Genomic DNA, 16955 nt, shown 5'->3' on the forward strand with positions numbered 1-16955 from the left:
CATATTTTGTATCAGTAACTTGTTTGTTTTATTCATTTATTTATTTATTCATTCATTCCTTCATTACTTCCTCATATTTTGTATCACCACACTATCACACCACCACACCACATCATCATCAGGTTACTGGGAATATAATAAGCTGTATCAAGTGAATTCAATTATATATTTCAATATCATAAAATATTTCAAGGCATTTCCTTAAGCTAAGTAATGTTACTAATAAAAGGAATTGCTGTCAACACTCTACGGGGTAAAAATGTTCCCAGTCCTAACAGTAATAAGGACTGAGCTTTTAAACATCAGTGGACAATAGTCAACATAGTGAATAATAATGAACATAGTGAATAATAATGAACATATGCTCTTAAATGTTAACTCTTTGACTGCAATGGTTACATTTCATTAATTTCCCTGGCACTGTGGAAACTGTATGGAGACACAAGAGAGAAAAGCAGGAAAACAGAAAGTAATTTTGTCCTTTTTACGCTGCAGAAATATTGACGAGAGCTTAGCATGAAAATAATGTATGAAAACTTGCAGGCATTAAAGAAAATTTGTCTAGCAGTGCACTGAAGCCATGGAACAAAAAGCAACTTACTCTCAACTTATCCCGGTGAACTTCAAAAATTTTACTACTGCAACTGACAGATGAAGAGTTATAATTAACAGATGAACCTGAGCATGGATGAGTGAGTGACCTTTGTACAGTGAGCATGAGTAGGAGTATCACCAGTTTTGTACAGAGTTGTGTTTCTGAAGGGAGCACTCTGCAGGTTACCTCAAATCAAAACTAAAGCTCCTGTGTGCATTTGTATGGGTGTAGTATGGATATAAGCTACAATATCATAAATTATAAAGGTATTTGGGAGATTCATAGGCATTATGTGTTAAATTATAGATGTTTTGTGGTAAATTTAAGAACATTTTGGAGGTTTACTCATCAGCCTTCACGTTTATTTGACAGCAACTTCTTCTTTATTTATTATTTTTTCAAACAATCAATCAAGCTTTAAGTTTATACAGAAAAATGCTTCTGTGTAACATGAAGAGTGACTCAATAACTACACAAATCATTTTTTCTTAATATTAATACATGCAAAACTGTAGTGAATTTATAAACTAGCATAACCATTTTCTTTATATATTTTGCTTATGTTCTCAGAAATAAAAAATACATAAAAATTGAAATACCCACAGCATTCAAAATTAATGATATGTTTCAGTTCAATATCACACCAATTAAAAAAACACAAATATGAGCCTTAGTTTTCATTATATGTTACTTGCAGAGTGCTCCTTACTTAACTAATCATTTCATTCAGTGTGTGGCACCAGGGTGACATGGCACAACCTGCAGGCCATGGAGGGCACACTCAGGTCAAGCCGGCAGCCAGGTGTCGCTGCCGCAGCTTCATGATGCTGTCCAGACACTGCTCCTCCTGCTGCTGCAACTCCTGCCGGCCAATCACGTACACTGCGGGAAGAAAAGACAAACGGATAGCCATTGAAAAACAGAGAAATGAGAGAATTAGTCAGTTTCAGTTTCCATGGCTTCAGTCTTACATGGATTGCTGCCAGCCACTAATTCAAGCAACAGAGGTGGCAATGAGAGGCAGCCTACCCATGTTCATGTTTTTTTTCTTTATTTTTTTAGTTACTTGATAAATAAAATGTCTGTAACCAAGTACATGCAGTTTTTCTTGACTTCTACAAGGTTTTAGGGGCTCAGGGGTGTTCTTAAGGGGGAGGCACTAATTCTCCATAGATTTTCCTTATCCACAGGTGTCTTACATAATCCCTGTGGATAACAAGGATGACTAATACAAAAATAAATAAATGAATAAATAAAAAACAAGAAACAAAAGGGAAAGACAGTTTAAGATGCATTACTACCATTACTATTATTACCATTATTGTCATTATTACTTACCCATCTCCTCTTGTTCCGACTGGTGGGAATTTTTTGGCTTAAAGGAGGTTGGGGAAGGGTATGGGGAGGCATGGCGGGGAGTGGTGGTGGTGGTGGTGGTGGTAGTGGGGCTTCTCAATGTTTGTGGTCTTCTATTTTCTTCCTTTTGGGGAGAGAAAGGGAACAGAAATTTCAGGAAACAGGAAAAAAATATATAAAAAGGAAATGGGTGGGAGAAGAAAAATTAAAAAGGCAATTGAAGGAAAAGGGGAGAATATGAAAAAGGAAAAGGATGAATAGAAAGGGAAGCAAAAATGAAAAAAAGGTGATTGAAGAAATGAGAAAGAAAGACATGAAAAAAAGAAATAGATGAATAAAGGGAAAACAAGAGTGAAACACATGGGTAACAAGCAAAAACATGAAAAATCAACACAAACAATAAAAAAAAGGAAAAAAAAAAGATAAAACAATAACAACAATAATAACAACAGCGATGACAAAACAACAGAACCACGAAACAAAAAACATGAGAAAAACCAACACTAAAACAAACAAACAAAAAAAACACCAATGATAATCAACACAGACAACCAAAACAACAATACCAATGATGACAACAACACCTCAATTCACCTGAGTAGAAGCAGAAGCAGATGCAGGTCTTGGGGCGATGTTGAAGAGTGGAAGACCACCAGACGGAAGAGGCGTGAAGTCCCCACACACTTTATTGAGAGAGTAAACCTTCTTCTTCTGCCGGTGTAGATCATAAGCCTGGTCCACCACCTTCTTGACAGACACCCATGACTCTTGCTGGTAGTACAGCTGGGAGTGTGAGGCAGTGAGAGTGAGGTAGTGAGGGTGTACAGCTGGGAGTGTGAGGCAGTGAGAGTCAGGTGGTGAAAGTGTATAGCTAGGAGTGTGAGGCTGTGAGAGTGAGGTGGTGAGAGTGTATAGCTGGGAGTGTGAAGCTGAGAGGTGACAGTGAAGGGAAGGGAAGTGAGGTAGTAAGAGTGAAGGCATTGTTTATCATGTTTGTGTTTAAGAAAATGGCATCATAAGACATCCAGTGAAGGGAAGTGAGATAAACATGTGTATTTCATCATCATGTATGCCACTTTGTGTAATGATACGAATGAATGTGAGAGTAAAAGTAGGAAGTTAAGGAAAAAACATACAAATCAAAGAAAACGCACAAATGAATATGAGAGATCACAAATAAAATACCAAAGAAAAACACATAAAAGTAAAATAAAGAAAAGCACATATGTTGCAGAAATAAACAAGAGATTATAAGTAAGAAATACAAGAAAACACAAAGTAAAATATTCATAACATATCCTATATCTATGGTTAAGTTAGATTAGGTTAATATTAGATAAACACTCACATCCACTCACACACTCACATAATTTATCCTGTGTCTAGTGCTATGTTAGGTTAGGTTAGGTTAGTACTAGGTAGACACACTCACCTCCACCTCCTGGGCATCAGTGCAAGAGAGGAGGGAGTGGCGGGAGGCAAGGGTGAAGGCGGCGGCCACACAGGGCAGAAGGGAGGGCGGGCTGGACAAGAGGTGGTCCCACAGCACCAGCCAGTCACTGCTTGATACCACCTGTTGGCAGGAAATGTAGAGAAAAGATACATAAATATATAGATAAGGAAATGAGAGAAAATTAAGTACATAATAACAAAACACATACGAAAAAACATCTCAGCTATAATTTTCACTTGACATAAACACACGACTCAACTAAGAATTGTATAATTTTAAACTAAATAAAATAAAATGAAATATAACAAAACACACACAAAAAGAACACAGCAAAACTCAATATAATCTGAAAAAACATTAACCTCAAAATGATTATATATAAAAAAAAAAATAAAAATAAAATAAAAATAAATAAATAAATAAAAATAAAAATACATAAATAAAAAAAAAATAAATAAATAAATAACCTGAAGAAAACACAGCAAACTCAAAACCTAAAAAAAAAACACAGGATGTAAAAAAAAAAAAAAGAAAAAAACAGCAAACTCGCAACAAAACAGAAAATAGCCTTAAAAAAGTAAAGAAAAAAAAAACTTCACCTAACTAACACAACAGCACTCACTCTGGAGAAGGCAGACGTGAAGAGGGGCCAGGCGTAGCACTCGGCCGTCACCCTGAGGCGCATAAGGTGGGCGAGGAGGGATGGGTCGGCCTCACACACCAGCTGCTCCACCAGGTTCAGCACTGTCACCCCCGCTGACGGCCAGAACTCAAACCACAGGCGACACCAATTCACTGCACAGGGGGTGAAAAAGGGAGGTGATTGGAAGTGGTGTTGTGGTAATTAATTAAGGTCATGTGACGTCAAAATAAAACAAATAATCCATGAAAATACTGGTTGATGTTAAAATGAAAGGTAAAAGTAATGATTAAGATGTAGTTCAAATTTAAAAGAATAAAAGTCATTAAAAATTTACAACTAAAAATTAAGCAAGCTGGAATTTGAATATAACAGAGAGAGAGAGAGAGAGAGAGAGAGAGAGAGAGAGAGAGAGAGAGAGAGAGAGAGAGAGAGAGAGAGAGAGAGAGAGAGAGTTTATTTCTTCAGCTATCATCACAATTATCACTTCCTTTATTCATTATTCTTATTATCTTTCCTCCTTCATCTATTTATCTTCTTCCTTCATTTTTCCACTCCTAATAAAACCTTCAACACACACACACACACTTACATATGACAGTGGCAGTGACTTCAAAGGCCAGGAGAGGGTTAGTCCTGTACACTTTAACGAAGGGAAACACAAGTTCTGGCAGGTAACACACCTTGGCGAGGAAAGGTGCCCAGTGAGCCAAGCAGGATAGTGTTCTGTGGGTTGAGGTGCATTATGGGTTATTTCAAGGTCAGGAAGGGAAGGTAAACAGGAAAGATGGTGTGTACGTGGAAATTAGAGTAAGATTGGGGTAATATTTCAAGGTCATGTAGGGAAGGTGGTTAAAAAGATATAGTATGGAATGAAATGAAGGTAAAATAAGGGTATTATTTTAAGGTCATGTGTAGAAGATGACAAAGAAAGAGTATATATAGAGATTAAAAGATAAATTTTCAGGTATTCTTATCCAACATTCCTTAAGTCAGACACACTCCTTCCTCTCCATGCCTCACCTCTGCAAAGCCTTAAACAGTCCACCGTCAGACAGTTGCAAGGTCTCCCCAAGCTCCTGGTAGGCTGGGTGAGTTCCCTTGTCCAGCAGGGCACTGAACACCGAATAGTTCCTTGGCAGCTCTAGCACTGATGCCCAGATCACTCGTCGGTACTTCTCAGGGAAGGAACCAAACTCAAGCAAGATGCGACACCACTTGTTCTTGTCCAGCAGCTCCTATAGAAGGCATGGGAGGTGGTGTGAAGGCTGAGGTAGTGAACTGAGAGGTGTGTGAGTGATAGAGGGAGAGAGGGAAAGCTACACATGTAATGAAAGAGGAAAAAGAACATGAAATATCTAGCAACACAACTTGTTCCTGTCCAACAGCTCCTGTAGAAGGCACAGTAAGTGGTGTGATGGTTGAGGTGGTGAACTGAGAGGTGTGTGAGTACTAGAGGGAGAGAGGGCAAGGTACAGATGTAATGAAAGAGGCAAAAGAAAATGAAATATTACTAAAATTTCTTTTATACAAATTTTAATGAAAATAATATTACACATTGAGAAAAAAACATAAAAACCTTCCCACATTTCACACCACATCCACCTCAAAGAAAACAAAAATCAAACAAAACAAAACTAAAAACCTAACCTGTACATCTTTCACAACAGCTTTCTTCCTGTCTTCCTCCTTCTCCTGCTGCTGCTGCTCCTTCTTCCTCTCCTCCACAATCTGAAAAGCCACCTCCTCCTTGGCTAACACTGCTGGCTGCACCTCTCCTGGGGCCGCAACAGGGAGGAGGGCCCTCAGTGGGTACACCTTGGTGGTACTGTTATCATAAGTCACCCCAAGGAAGCCACTGCACTCACTCACAGATACTGAGTCTGTGGGGAGATAGAGGTGCTGTGATGCGGTGAAAGGAGACATGCTTGTAAAGTGACTCAGAGTGTTTGGGTTAAGAGAGGCAAGGCACATATAGGGAGGAGGATGCTGGAGATGAGTTTATCTGGCAGGCAAAAGAGAAGAAGACCTGAGTGAAAGTTTATGAATACACTGAAAGGGTCATGGTCTGAAGCACTTCTTGCCACACCTCCACTACATTCAGAAGACTATAGTTGAAGTTACACAGGTCTTTAAGGCGTTTTTACATATCCAGTGACAGATAAGCAATGTTTCTAAATTATTAACAGAAGAAACACATTAAAAAAACTATAAATGAAGTTACACAGGTCTTTAATTTTTTTTTTACATATCCAGGGACAGATTAACAAGATTTCTACATTATTGACAGCAGAAACACCTTTGAGAATTCGGCTAATCATCTCTGTGGCCTTTGAAAATAGTCATGGTGAGAAAGCAAAACGTTTCAGAGTATGGGTTTGTAATGGGTGACTGAGGAAGGCACAGAAGACTGAGTGTGTTGCAGAAGGCTGGTCCACTATGAAGACCCCCAACAGGAGGAGTTGTGAGAATAATACTGACCTATCAAGTGCCGCTGTGCCCTCAGAGTCTTCAGCTTGGTGGTGTTGGTGAAGTCAATAATGTTCAGCACTCCCCGAGACGTCAGCACGGCAAGCACCTGTATGTTGGAGGGTGAGAATGGCAACAGCTAGGAAATTGATAAAAGTCGTGATTGATGCAAGCTGGAAATATTAAATGGTGAAATAAATGTAGGAAAATTAATAATAAAAAAAAAAACCTGTGACTAATGCAAATTGGAAACATTACAAAAAGATAAGCAATTTCTGCCATACACACACATACATACATACACACAACCAATAATACAGTTAGGAATACACACACAAACAAAAAGGAAAAAATAATAAATAAAAAAATAAATAAATAAGATAAACAATAAACAAACAACAAATACATTCTCTTTAGTAAATACAAGAGAAAATTAAATTACCTGACACCTAATTCGCAAAAGCTTGTCTCACCTGTGGATAATTAGGACAGACAGCAGGTAGAAAGAAGCACCTGAAGACATCAGTGCAGGAGGAGGGAAGCTGCACCACCTGGGCCACACACCTGCTCGTTAGGCAATAGGTTACAAATAGGTGACTCTGGCCGCCCCCCACCAGCCACTCGCCTCCTCTGGGAAATGGGGGAGAAGAGAAATTGGTGAATGAGTAAACAGAACAGGCAGAAAACACACTTAAATTATGAGCAACAAATAGAAGAACAAGAAGAGAAGCAAAAACAAGACACAAGAAGACAAACCCAAAAACAGACAGAAAGAACCCACACCTTATAAAGAGAAACCCCCATCACACAGACAAGTCAGGGCAACACTCACCTTGATGCAGCAAAGGCCCTGAACTCCAGCACCAGGCCCTCAGGAGGCTCGATGTGGACCTCTGTGGTGGCTCTCCGGCCCGGCCACAGCAACACACTGCCACAGGAGTACGCCACCACCAACTCATCCCTCTGCCACACGTGTCCTGCCTGTCCAATGGATTGTGGGGAGTGAGTGACAGGCAGACAGAGACACACCCACCAGTTAATCTCTCTGCTTGGCCAACAGAACATGAGGAGTGACAAGTAGACAGGCAGACAGACAGAAACATACAGAAGGAATGAACAGAGAGAGAGAGAGAGAGAGAGAGAGAGAGAGAGAGAGAGAGAGAGAGAGAGAGAGAGAGAGAGAGAGAGAGAGAGAGAGAGAGAGAGAGAGAGAGAGAGAGAGAGAGAGAGAGAGAGAGAGAGAGAGAGAGAGAGAGAGAGACTAAAGAAGTAATGTCATGAGGAAAACTTCAATAAATTCTAACTTTTCTCATCTAAACTTCAAACACTGACCAAAATCATTACTCTCTCTCTCAAATTAATACACGTCTGGAAAAATCCTCACTTCTCCTCCTCCTTCTCTTCCTCCTCCTCTTCCCTCACCCAGACAACAGGCAGAGGTTCCTGTTGGCGCAGACGGTTGGTGAGGGCCATGGAGGGCCACGACCACAGCAGCACCTCCTGGGGGTTGAATGTGAGCACCACTGGCGACCTCAACCCGGCCTCCACCCCCACCACTGGCAAACTGTGACCCTGCATCACCACCACTGACCCGTCCTCTGTTGGGGGGAGATTCAAGGGGGATAGAAGAGAAAATATATACAAGAACAGTCAAATTTCATGGTGTTTAGAGTATATATAGAGCAGAAAAATGTACAGAGGGTGAGAGGCAGTGGGGTGTGGAATATCAAACGAGAGATTATGACACAAATATACACTAGGCAGCCTCTTCCTTGAGTCTTCTATGAGTTTTCCTGACAAGAGAAGGGGAAGACTGACAAGAGGGGAGGAAGACTAACACAATGGGAAGAAGACTGACCCACATTGATGCTGTACACCTTGCAGGAGGCCGAGGCAAGGAACAGCTGCGTCTCCTGGTGTGGGTGGAAGAGTAAGGCTGTGCACTGCTCCACCATTCGCTTCAACAAGTAGAATCTAAGGGTAATGTCAGCAAAATTCTCCGGGTTGGTAATCAGGATAGAACAAGAAATGGGTTCAAGCTTAAAAAATGTTAGATTTAAAAAAGAGATAGGAAAGAATCGGTTCTTAAGCAGAGTGGAAGATAAATGAAACGGACTCAGTAATCGTGTTAGTGCTGAGTCATTTGGAAGCTTTAAAAGATTATACAAAAAAAAGTTATTATGTTATTTTATATTTAGTTAAAACACAAAAGAAAAAAAACAGGAAAGTGTATTAGTTTAATCACAGCATGACTATGAAACAAAAAAAAAAAAAAAAAAAAATCAACTTAATTAAAACCCAACTGAAGGGAAATGAGAAAGCTATTACAGAATTTAGCATAATCAAAACATGACAGAAAAAAATAAAACATTGTAACACACACCCACACAGACACATCCAGTCTGCACTCCACACCTACTTATTATTTGACACACTGACGATGAAGACCAGGTTGGTGCCAGGCTCGTGGGTCACGGTGGCCAGGTAGGACCCGTGGCAGCTCAGTGCCGACACCTGGGAGTGGCCGGTGCCAATGACATCCAGAACTGACCTGAGGAAGGGAAGAAGCTGTCAGTTACTCTTGCTTGTTATTTGGCAAAGGAAAGGGGAAGGAAGGGAAGGGAAGGGAGGGAGGATCCTGTTAATCTTGGTGTTATATTTGGCAAAGGGAAGGGAAGGGGTTGCCATTATATTATCTTGGTTGTTATTAAGGGAAGGGAAATAAGAAGAGGTTGTACCGTATGAAACTGCAGTAATACAAGACAATATATACTACAGCCTTCAGGGTAATATATCACACACACACACACACACACACACACACACACACACACACACACACACACACACACACACACACACACACACACACACACACACACACACCTGAAGAAGGCCTTTGATAAAGTGCCACACAGGAAATTGTTGTGGAAGTTGAAGCATAATGGTGGGCTAAGGGGGGCCCCCTGAGATAGATGGAAAATTTCTTGACAAACAGAGAAATGAGAACAGTGGTAAAAGATAAAAAATCATCATGGAGGGAAGTCATAAGTGGAGTACCCCAAGGCTCAGTACTTGCACCAATCATGTTTGCAGTTTATATAAATGATATGACAGAGAGAGTGAACAGCTACATGAGCCTTTTTGCAGATGATGCAAAGTTGCTGAAGAAAGTTGAGAGTGCAGAGGACTGTGGAACGTTATAAGAAGACCTGAAAAAGATATCAGAGTGGAGTTATAGATGGGAAATGGAATTTAATTTAAGGAAGTGTAAAGTAATAGAATTTGGAAAAAGTATAAGAGTTAAAGGAAATTATGTGTTGAATGGTGTAAGGTTGAGATAAGCAGAAGAGGAAAAGGATCTTGGCGTTACAGTGACTAGGAACCTGACCCCGGAGAGACACATTAGCAAAATTACAGAAGCCTATAACTTCTTGAGAAGAATAAGGCAGGCCTTTGCATATATGGATGAAGAGATGGTCAGGAAGATGATCGTGTCACTGATAAGATCTAGACTAGAATATGCAGCAGTAGTGTGGTCATCATACAAGAAAAAGGATATAAGGAAGTTGGAGAGAGTTCAGAGAGCAGCTACGAAGATGGTACCAAGTATCAGGGACTTGTCATATGAAGAGAGACTGACAAGGATATATCTACCAACGTTGGAAAAGAGGAGAAAAAGGGGAGACTTGATTGTTATATATAAAGCATATGAGGGAGCAGAGGAGGTGGACCGGAGCAACTTAATGGTCTGGGATACACGGGACACTAGAGGACATGGAAAGAGGCTGAAGAGGAGTGCTTGTAGAAGAGACGTCAAAAAGTATAGTTTCACATATAGAAGTATTGATGTATGGAACAGTCTGGATGAGGAGATAGTAAATGCAGAAAGTATACATGGATTCAAGGCTAAGTTGGATATTAAAAGATATGGAGATGGGACTACACGAGCATACCTCTTTTCCCATAAAGCACACACACTCACACACAATTATCTTTTTAAAGTAATAAAGGCAGACCATCACGATTTTTTAAGCAAACTCTACTTCATGTTTATCATTATTCTATTTTATTTATTTATTTTTTTATCATTCATGACCATTTTTGTCCCTCGCCATTACACCATTCCATTACTTCTGCCCAGTGCTCTCTACAGCTCACTTGCAACTCACACTAGTTTCTTGGATGTCTTGTGGGGTGTCAAGTCGTACCCGCCGGGCCAGACCTCCCCTGCCACGGCCTCCAGCTCCACCCTCGGCCGCATGCTGCTCCTGGGGACGCGACAAAGCATAGGGTAGTAGTTAGGAGTTATGAGGGCAAGGCGCTAGACTATTTTGTTGCTGTCTTCGTCTTCTGCACCTTTCATCCCTGTATCCTGTCTCCGCTGCCTTCCCTCTCACCTCACATTCCTGTCTGAGTCAAGATGTAGTGGGAAGTGCTGCCTCTGAAGCGGCACTGCCTCGCGTGTCCCTTCTCACTCTCTAGGTCTTCTGTTTCCTTGTTTCTCTTTTTCTCGGAATCTCGTCACTTGTGCAGAATGTGGGTCCCGTCTGACTAGCTGGGAAGGCGATCAAGATCAACTCACGCCTTTCAGTTGTGCGCCTTCCACACTCTCTCTCTCTTTCTCTCTGTGCGTGTGTGTGTTTACCAGTGGTTTAACATTAGCGGGGAGACAAGTGGGGATGCCAGGATTTATATTATCTTATATTTACGTGAGGATCTGAAATCCGCGGTTCAACCAGAGTGAGGCTCACAGGCTAGCAAGTGGGTGGTGGGAACGAGTCTGCACGGAAAGGGAGGGAATCTTTGTTGTTGTTGTGGAAGAACCAAAAAGCTGGGATTGGTGATTGATTCTGTCGTGTGTAGCAGGTATGTTGTATTCTGTCATTCTTGAAGTATGAAGGAAGAAGCATGAGGCAAATAGGAAATGGTGACGATGTCTGGTGAGTGTTGTCACTGAGGAGACTTGTGTTTACCAGGAGTTGAAGGGGTGGTGCAGGGCAACAGGCAAAGACAGGCACCTGTGTTTAGAGAGTTGTGTCGCTGCTGTCCATGGGATTGCGACGGAACCAGCAGGAAAGTACCAGGTGTTCAGGTAAATTTCTTGAAAAAAGACTGAGGGGGTGAATGTTGGGTAGCTGATGACAGCAATACAGCAAGCGGTGTTTACAAGCGAGGTGGCGTACGGTGGGCGGCTGATGCCAGCAATGCAGTACCATACCAAGTGGTGTTATTGCTGGGCAGCTAAGTGGGCCCTTCAGTGATTTGGGCAAGAGTCTTAAGAGCACTTCTGAGGCGGGACCAGGATGTGTGTGTGTGTGTGTGTGTGTAGCCGCACCGGCTGGGCATCAATTGGCTCTCAGGTGATCTGTTTTACTGATCACACCCATCATCGTAGGGTCGAGGAAAGGCAGTTCTACCTGACACGTTTATTGATGAGGTAGGCATGGCCGTAAGAACTGCAAACAAGTTCTCGGTCTCAATTTCTTACAAAATAACATTATACACTGATATTAAACACTTTCAACATATTACAATATTCATTAACAATACATGCAATTAACTTGGCACTATGACAATCAGTTTTTACTACAAAATTAAAGTATTTACCTCGGTCACCATCTGCCCGTCTTTGTCTGAGCGCGACTTGGCCGTGAGTGATGCCCACAGCAGCGTTGCCAGATTGTTTTGGCCATATTATCGTACTGCACAGGTTGAAATTATTGTACTTCTGGTAAAATTATCGTACATATGTAATTATTCCAAATATTATACAAAACTGTCACTTTCCAAATACAGCAGAATTTAGGTTATATATATATATATATATATATATATATATATATATATATATATATATATATATATATATATATATATATATATATAGAGAGAGAGAGAGAGAGAGAGAGAGAGAGAGAGAGAGAGAGAGAGAGAGAGAGAGAGAGAGAGAGAGAGAGTGTGTGTGTGTGTGTGTGTGTGTGTGTGTGTGTGTGTGTGATGAAAAAAAAAAAAACAATAAGGCACATGGCCTTATAAGCATTCTTCTTTGCAGGCCCCACCCACGGAAACTGTCTTTCCCACAAGGAAAGCTCCTTGTTCCTGTCTCGCTTTTTTCGGCACTGCACCACATGCCTCCTCTCTCTCCTTTCCTTTCACGATTTTTTAAAGCAATAAAAACTTCATTTTTTTATATCCTCAAATAAAAAAGTCACTAGACGGCCTCGGTAAAAATCAACGTAAGAACCGGCCTACATTTACGTTAAAAACTACAGCAAATTCAACATATTAACTTCACAGAAACAAAAAAAAAAAAAAAACACTTCAAAAGCAACTAAGTAATTTCAGAAACCATGAAAACTTACTATAGAAGCCGAATAAATTCATTAAGAAAAATAGAAAAAATGTTGGAACCGACAGGATGGGACACATAGCGATCCAAAATGGCGGCCCTTGGGGGCGACCTCAGCGGAGAAGCCGATCGCCACCTTGCCTCAGTTATTCTTTCGTCACACCAGAACTACATAATGGTGAATATATCTAACCAGCTGATATGAAATCTAGATAGGTGACTCCATTTTGAGACATATCACACAAGGTCACACAGGGCACACACCACCACAAACACAGAAAGCAATTTTTTATTCTGCATTCATGTGTTTCACGGAGTAGCTACCTACAATAAAGATTTTAAGTTTATCTTCTATTTGTAAGACACATTTTCTGTTCTGTAATAAAATAACGATGTACTGCATAGTTGTACCGTTAACATATTTTGCGATTTTAATATAAAGGTGAAGATTTAATAGACGATGTTGCATAATGGTCTACCTTGAAAAAAAAATATATTGATCTTGAAAGATTTCTAAGACCTATCTTGAAATATTTTTTTTCCCAAGTGCTGGCAGCACTGGTCCTGAGGTCTTGAGGGGAAAGCAGAGCGCCTTAGGCCTTGAGGTAGAACGTAAGGGAGGCGTCTCAAAGGAGGAAATTTTGGTGTGGAATAGTGATGGAGTGAGCGTGTGGTTATTACTGATGCGGCGGTATAACCTTGGTATCCAGGATCAGGTTAGTGAGTCTTTTGTGGTACCAAGAGCTCTTGTCCGCTGAAATTCGGTTGATGAATTGTGCCGGTGCCGCTGACTTGAGGGGAACTTAGGTCAAACCTGCCGCCATTTTGTGAGTGGAGGCTGTGGTGTTGTCCTTGGATGCTGGTGTTGTCCTTGGAGGCTGGTGTTGTCCTTGGATGCTGGTGTCGTGGTGTATTAGTGAATTTGGGAATAGTGTTATGGTGTAGGTGATTTTTGGTGATTATGGTGATGTCTTGCGAGGTGTGAGGAGAGCAAACGGGAATTGTTTGGGGACGCGGTGATGGCGTCTGGGTAAATTCCTGCGGCTGAGAGAAATATTTCGGTGACCGGTGGAGGTGCAAAGGGTTTCTGGCGTTGTGTAGTGACGGAAACTTCATATATTAACGTGTGCTACCTCATTTTGTTTGTGAATTATCATTATTATTAATATATAATGTTGTAACAGAATAATCGTGTTTTCTACTCCCCAACACTGACCTGGTCACACTTGCGTACAAGATTAGGTTTGAGAGAATGAATGATGCAAGAATAACAAGGAAGGTGTACCTGAGGAATGAAAGTGGAAGCAAATGGAGGAAGAGGTGCGTGAGAATGACAGACAGGAGTGGATTACAAGTTGTGTGGGCGATAAGAATGGCTGGGAGGAATCATAATGAGCGTGAATGGGTGGTAACAAGAGGAGGCAGAGTGGGAGCAGAATGGGGTGTGAGAAAATGGAAGAATGAGATAGACAAAGAAGTGAAATTTGTGGGACTGAATGAATGGAAGAATGAGATGGAAAGAAAGAATACCCTGGAATGGTACAAAGAGAAAGGGGCCCCGAGGTATGAAAGGTGGTATGATAAAGCCTGGGTGGTGATCTCTTCCAAGCGAGGGCACAGTGTATGGATGTGAACGCAAGGAGTTACAGATGGTCTGAGTTCCGCAGCAAAGTGTGCCAGTTGTGTGACATGGGAGAAGAAGAGACGGTGAAACGTGGTGCTGGAGTGTGTGAAGTATGCCAGAGACAGGAATGAGATGATGCAAGTGATACTGACCGAGTTAAGAGCATGATAGGAATGAAAGAGTGGAGAAGACAGGGAGTGGATGGTGTTGTTGCTGGGACTGTGTAGAGAGGTGAATGAAAGGATGATTGAGGCGGTGAAAGTTTCTAGTTTTTTTTTTTTTTTTTTTCTCTCTCCCCTACAGGAGTTGCCGATCCAAAGGTCTGGCTTAGTAGTGATCCCAATCCTCCTGTATCATCAAAATCAAGATCGAGGTGGGCGTTGTAAGCCTCTTCCTTTATGCTGAATAAGAGACAGATAAGATATTGGGCACCCGTATCTCGGGACACCCAGAGACTGCCGGCTAAAAGAAGATAGTAGTTAACTCCCACAAGCCACATAAGCTGGAGGAAGGAAGAGGGAAGGTAATCAACCATTAAGTGTTAATTATCGTTATGTACTTACACTGAAATGAGGAGTTCGTGCCATATTTCAGTACCAAACTTAGTTAACTCTTTAATATAAATGACAGAGAGAGAGAGAGAGAGAGAGAGAGAGAGAGAGAGAGAGAGAGAGTGTGTGTGTATGTGTGTGTGTGTGTGTGTGTGTGTTTCAAGATTAATGCTTTGTCTCTCCCTTAATGCTCAAATTAGACATAATATTCATGATTTTAATCAGTAGATTTGGTGATAGCTCTGCGTCCAGACTGTTACCGATCTCATACAATTTGGTGATTAGGATTAGAATATTCGGGACCCCAATCCCACCGGTGCCTTTAGAAGTTTGTCTCACGTCGCTTGCTACTCACCAGACAAGTTCGCTTGCTGCCTCTACAGTATAATCATATAGTCGTCCTCCATTCACTTTGACAGCACCTAACACCTAAAATCAAGCAAATATGAGAAGCAAGAAGGAAAGAAGGCTTACAGTTGCGTCTTTCCTGCTTTCTACCTGCCCCGTTCCTCCTGTCTTCAAGTTTCACTTATTCCCCGCTCGCTCTTTACTAATATTGAGACCTCCGCCGCTTTCAGTTGACAACTTTGTACTCATCACAGAATTTTATGAACCCATAATTTTATCATCCTACTTTTTTTTCACTCATAACGCAATAAAACACATCTTATATTGTGCCATTAACTCAAAACCAAAAGTGAAATAACTCGGTCACTTCGCACATAAGCATTCTTAATCGTAACACTAATATTAATTTTCCTATTATTTTCGTATAATATACTTTTTCATTATTATTATTTTTTTATTTACAAAAGTTAGGGGGCGCCCATGGTTACTCCCCCTCCCCTCCCTCACTCTCTTCGGTACTCCAGGCATGTGTTAGTGACTGTTATTAGGAGACTGTTATTGTTGCTTAGATTGTGATGTGGCGGTTTGAAGTTGGTTACAAGATAGTTAAGTAAGTATGACAAGGTGCTGATGTGACGGTTAGGAGTTGTAAGATAACTAAGTGATTATGTTAATATGGCGATGTGGCAGTTACGAGTTATGACAAAAGGTGGGTGTGACAAGGTGGTGATGTGACAGGAGTTATCATTTGGTGACTGACGGATTGCTATGGGTAAATTGGTAGACGAGTATGCAAAGATGGTGATAAAGGTAGAAGTTACGAGTTGGTGTGTGTCATTATGGTGAAATGGCAGTTAGATAAGATGTAGTTTTATGCAGATAAACTTGAGTGGTAGTTAGTTTATACCAATATTGACCTCTTCATTGTGACAAGTAACAATAAGCAGCACCAGAAGCAATGTGTGAAGTCTTCACAAGCATCAACAAGAAAGTTAGCAATGAAAAAGAACACATTTTGCAATTTCTTCGCAGTTCGAAGATTGGATGTGGCTGGAGAACAAGTAAAGATGTCTCAGAATGATTGGTAATTAGGGAAAGGTGTACCAAGTGGCAATCAAAGGGTTAATCCACCTTCAGATAGATTATCTAATATTTCCAGACACTGCTTAGGGTGGATGATATGAAATTAATACTACTGGAGTTCCACAGGACCATTACTTTTACCCTTTTACATTAATTATTGCAGGCATCTATCAAAATTCATTAAATCATATAAAATGGACTAAGTAAAGATATAGTGAATAATTACTGAAATTATTTTGTTACCCTTCAGTTACAAAAATATTCTAAACTTAGCATGCTCATTAAATATGGAGGATATAATAAGGCTTGTATTCTTAAACACTTCCTTTTTATCTGGACTAATTTTCAAAGGCTACAAAGGTGACAAGTCAGGTTTTCATGGGTGTCTTTTTTCCTTATGACGCAGAACACTTAAGCTGTCATTAGAATCATGAAAACAAGCTTGAAAGCTCCAATAACTTCTACAAGAGCCTGTTACAATATC

At 40.7% G+C, this 16955-nt stretch overlaps 1 protein-coding gene across 2 annotated transcripts; it reads right to left on the reverse strand.

Moving 5' to 3' along the window:
• Positions 1 to 147: 147 nt before the first annotated feature.
• LOC135092018 (TBC1 domain family member 31-like) lies at positions 148 to 12253 on the reverse strand. 2 transcript variants are annotated; one of them, XM_063990134.1, is made up of 17 exons: positions 12124 to 12253; positions 10914 to 11972; positions 10686 to 10784; positions 8933 to 9064; positions 8372 to 8487; positions 7936 to 8111; positions 7346 to 7494; positions 6987 to 7143; positions 6526 to 6622; positions 5695 to 5927; positions 5068 to 5282; positions 4637 to 4770; positions 4027 to 4199; positions 3384 to 3524; positions 2546 to 2734; positions 1934 to 2075; positions 148 to 1477 (listed from the first exon to the last, which is right to left on the reverse strand). In XM_063990134.1, the coding sequence occupies exons 3-17, from the start codon at positions 10775 to 10777 to the stop codon at positions 1377 to 1379; spliced, it is 2247 nt and encodes a 748-aa protein (XP_063846204.1). In that variant the 5' UTR covers positions 10778 to 10784; positions 10914 to 11972; positions 12124 to 12253; the 3' UTR covers positions 148 to 1376. The 2 variants fall into 2 exon arrangements, with proteins under 2 accessions (XP_063846204.1, XP_063846205.1); XM_063990135.1 differs by lacking the exon at positions 10914 to 11972 and having other exon boundaries at positions 12124 to 12235.
• Between the last annotated feature and the right edge of the window lie 4702 nt (positions 12254 to 16955).

This window comes from Scylla paramamosain, chromosome 39 (assembly GCF_035594125.1).
Source record: "Scylla paramamosain isolate STU-SP2022 chromosome 39, ASM3559412v1, whole genome shotgun sequence".
Classification (NCBI taxonomy): domain Eukaryota; kingdom Metazoa; phylum Arthropoda; class Malacostraca; order Decapoda; family Portunidae; genus Scylla; species Scylla paramamosain.

Bases quoted from the DNA above. Each gene is read 5' to 3' on its own strand.
- LOC135092018 (XM_063990134.1), bottom strand. From the start codon at position 10,777: ATGCGGCCGAGGGTGGAGCTGGAGGCCGTGGCAGGGGAGGTCTGGCCC. The intron at 5,283-5,694 runs GTTAGGTTTTTA...TGCCTTCTATAG, and splicing joins CTGTTGTGAAAGATGTACAG to GAGCTGCTGGACAAGAACAA. The intron at 2,735-3,383 runs GTGAGTGTGTCT...TCACACTCCCAG, and splicing joins CTGATGCCCAGGAGGTGGAG to CTGTACTACCAGCAAGAGTC.